This window comes from Octopus bimaculoides, chromosome 7 (genome assembly GCF_001194135.2).
Source record: "Octopus bimaculoides isolate UCB-OBI-ISO-001 chromosome 7, ASM119413v2, whole genome shotgun sequence".
Taxonomy (NCBI): domain Eukaryota; kingdom Metazoa; phylum Mollusca; class Cephalopoda; order Octopoda; family Octopodidae; genus Octopus; species Octopus bimaculoides.
In genome coordinates this window covers 61,956,492-61,958,995 of record NC_068987.1, presented here as the reverse complement: position 1 = coordinate 61,958,995, position 2,504 = coordinate 61,956,492, and the positions used below count along the sequence as shown (strand labels likewise).

General features: G+C 37.6%; 1 protein-coding gene across 2 annotated transcripts in view; it reads right to left on the bottom strand.

Annotated features, from left to right (window-relative positions):
• Positions 1-2,504, bottom strand: part of LOC106884520 (phospholipid-transporting ATPase ABCA7) — a 289,592-nt gene that overhangs the window by 111,234 nt on the left and 175,854 nt on the right. For both annotated transcript variants that reach the window (XM_052969717.1, XM_052969718.1), the window contains exon 25: positions 991-1,114. In XM_052969717.1, the coding sequence (XP_052825677.1) occupies positions 991-1,114 (124 nt within the window). The remainder of the gene's footprint in view (positions 1-990; positions 1,115-2,504) is intronic.

Genomic DNA, 2,504 nt, shown 5'->3' with positions numbered 1-2,504 from the left:
TATATATATGGGAGACCATGTCTGCATTGGATTAATGACATGAAACAATGGGTGAGCAACCAACTAATTCACCACCAGCTGAAAATGATCCGAAATGATCATAGTAGTTAGTGCTTGTCAAACAGGTCTCCAGAGAAGGTTTATCAACTTGATGGCACAAGAAAAGCAAGATAATAATAGAACACTTGTCTTTAAAAGTACACTTCCTTCTTGTTTCTAATTGCTCCACTGCAGAATAGTGTATGAAACTTATTTGCAAGCCTAACAGAGACAAAGCAGTTTAAGTGTTTTCATTTGAAGTTACTACCATGTAGTGGAGGCGCAATGGCCCAGTGGTTAGGGCAACGGACTCGCGGTTTCGATTTCCAGACCAGGCATTGTGAGTGTTTATTGAGCGAAAACACCTAAAGCTCCACAAGGCTCCGGCAGAGGATGGTGGCGAACCCTGCTGTACTCTTCCACCACAACTTTCTCTCACTCTTACTTCCTGTTTCTGTTGTGCCTGTAATTTAAAGGGTCAGCCTTGTCACACTGTGTCACGCTGAATATCTTCGAGAACTATGTTAAGAGTTCATGTGTCTGTGGAGTGCTCAGCCACTTGCACGTTAATTTCACGAGTAGGCTGTTCCATTGATCGGATCAACTGGAACCCTCGACGTCGTAAGCGACGGAGTGCCAACAACAAACTACCATGTGGTTAGAAAGTTTAGCATCTTAACATCATAGGTATTGTGCCAGATGAGATTTTTGAGAGATAAACTAAGATATTAAGGAAATCAAAAAAAATAAACCATACCTGATGTGTCAGCATGCTTTCATTAGAAAAACAAGACTTATGGCATTGCCATAAGTAGCAGAGATGAAAGAGAGGTGATGAGAAATGAGCAAACAACAGAAAATTATGTTAGGATGATACACATAAAACACAAATCTAATAAATAAAGGGGAAATAAAAAGAAAAAAAACAGGAAACATAACTAATAAACTTACCAGGAGTTGAAAGATTTTCAGCATAGTCTGACAATGAAGATTCTTTTTTCAAGGAATTGTCTTGTTCATTAAAACTTGATAGATCAGCAGGTATTTTCTCTTCAGATTTGACTGATGGGATAAACTAAAATGAGATTGTAACACGTGAAAACATAAGCAAAATGCAAATTATATATAATTTTATATATATATATATATATATATATATATATGTATGTAACAATATAAAGGATTCTAGTCCTTGCTTTCACACCTGAAACTCCTCCTCTAGTTCTAATAGTGACTCAGCAATTAGCACAAGGTCATCAGCATAGAGGAGCTCCCAGGGGCATCCTGTCTTGAATTCCAGTGTTATTGCACGAGGTAAATTGGGTAGGGATTAAGACATCTTCTTACAACACAAAGGCATTATATTCTTTTATTTGTTTCAGTCATTTTACTGTGGCCATGCTGGAGCACCGCCTTTAGTCGAATAAATCGACCCCAGGACTTATTCTTTGTAAGCCTAGTACTTATTCTATTGGTCTCTTTTGCCGATACTTCTTATGGATTTATGTGTTAGTATCAAAGACTTCATCTTTATATTGTATCAGAGTATCAGAAAGAAATGGAATGGAATGGTTTAATTGAAAATCAAAACTAATATACAGACTGGATGCACTCAACAGCAATTAGACAAGATAGTGCATGACTAACAAACAGTCATAAAACTATATATTTCAGTGTTGTACTTGTCTGACAAATGACTTGACCTGAAACTGTGTTGAAAGTGAAGTGATTACATTGTGGAAGATCTAAAACCTCAAAAAAACTGTTAGGTTCACTTTTCATTTATTTCTTGAGATGTCAGAATTTTTGTTACACCACTGCAATCTGGTCACTGGCACACTTTGACTATGGCTCAGTTTACATAATGATTCTATGAGAACATTAGGTGCAGACATGACTATGGTTATAGGTTCAGTTCCACTGTATATTATCTTGGATAAATGTGTTCTACCATGGCCTGGACCAACCAAAGCTTTGTGAGTGGATTTGGTAGATAGAAACTGAAAGAAGCCCACCATATATGTATAACCATGCATATGTCAAGCCAAGTGACATAGAAACATGTGTGATCATGAGTAAACATTACCTTACTTGAAAAATAAGTGAGAGTTGGTGACAGGAAGGGCATCTGACCATAGAAAATTTGCCTTAACAAATGCTGTCAGACACTTGTGCATGGAAAAGTGGGTGTTAAGTCAATGATGATGATACTCTTTTACTTGTTTCAGTCATTTGACTGTGGCCATGCTGGAGCACCGCCTTTAGTCAAGCAAATCGACCCCAGGACTTATTCTTTGTAAGCCTAGTACTTATTCTGTCAGTCTCGTTTGCCGAACCGCTAAGTTATGGGGACGTAAACACACCAGCATCGGTTGTCAAGTGATGTTGGGGGGACAAACACAGACACACAAACATATACACACACATACATATATATATATATATATATATATGGTTGGCGTTAG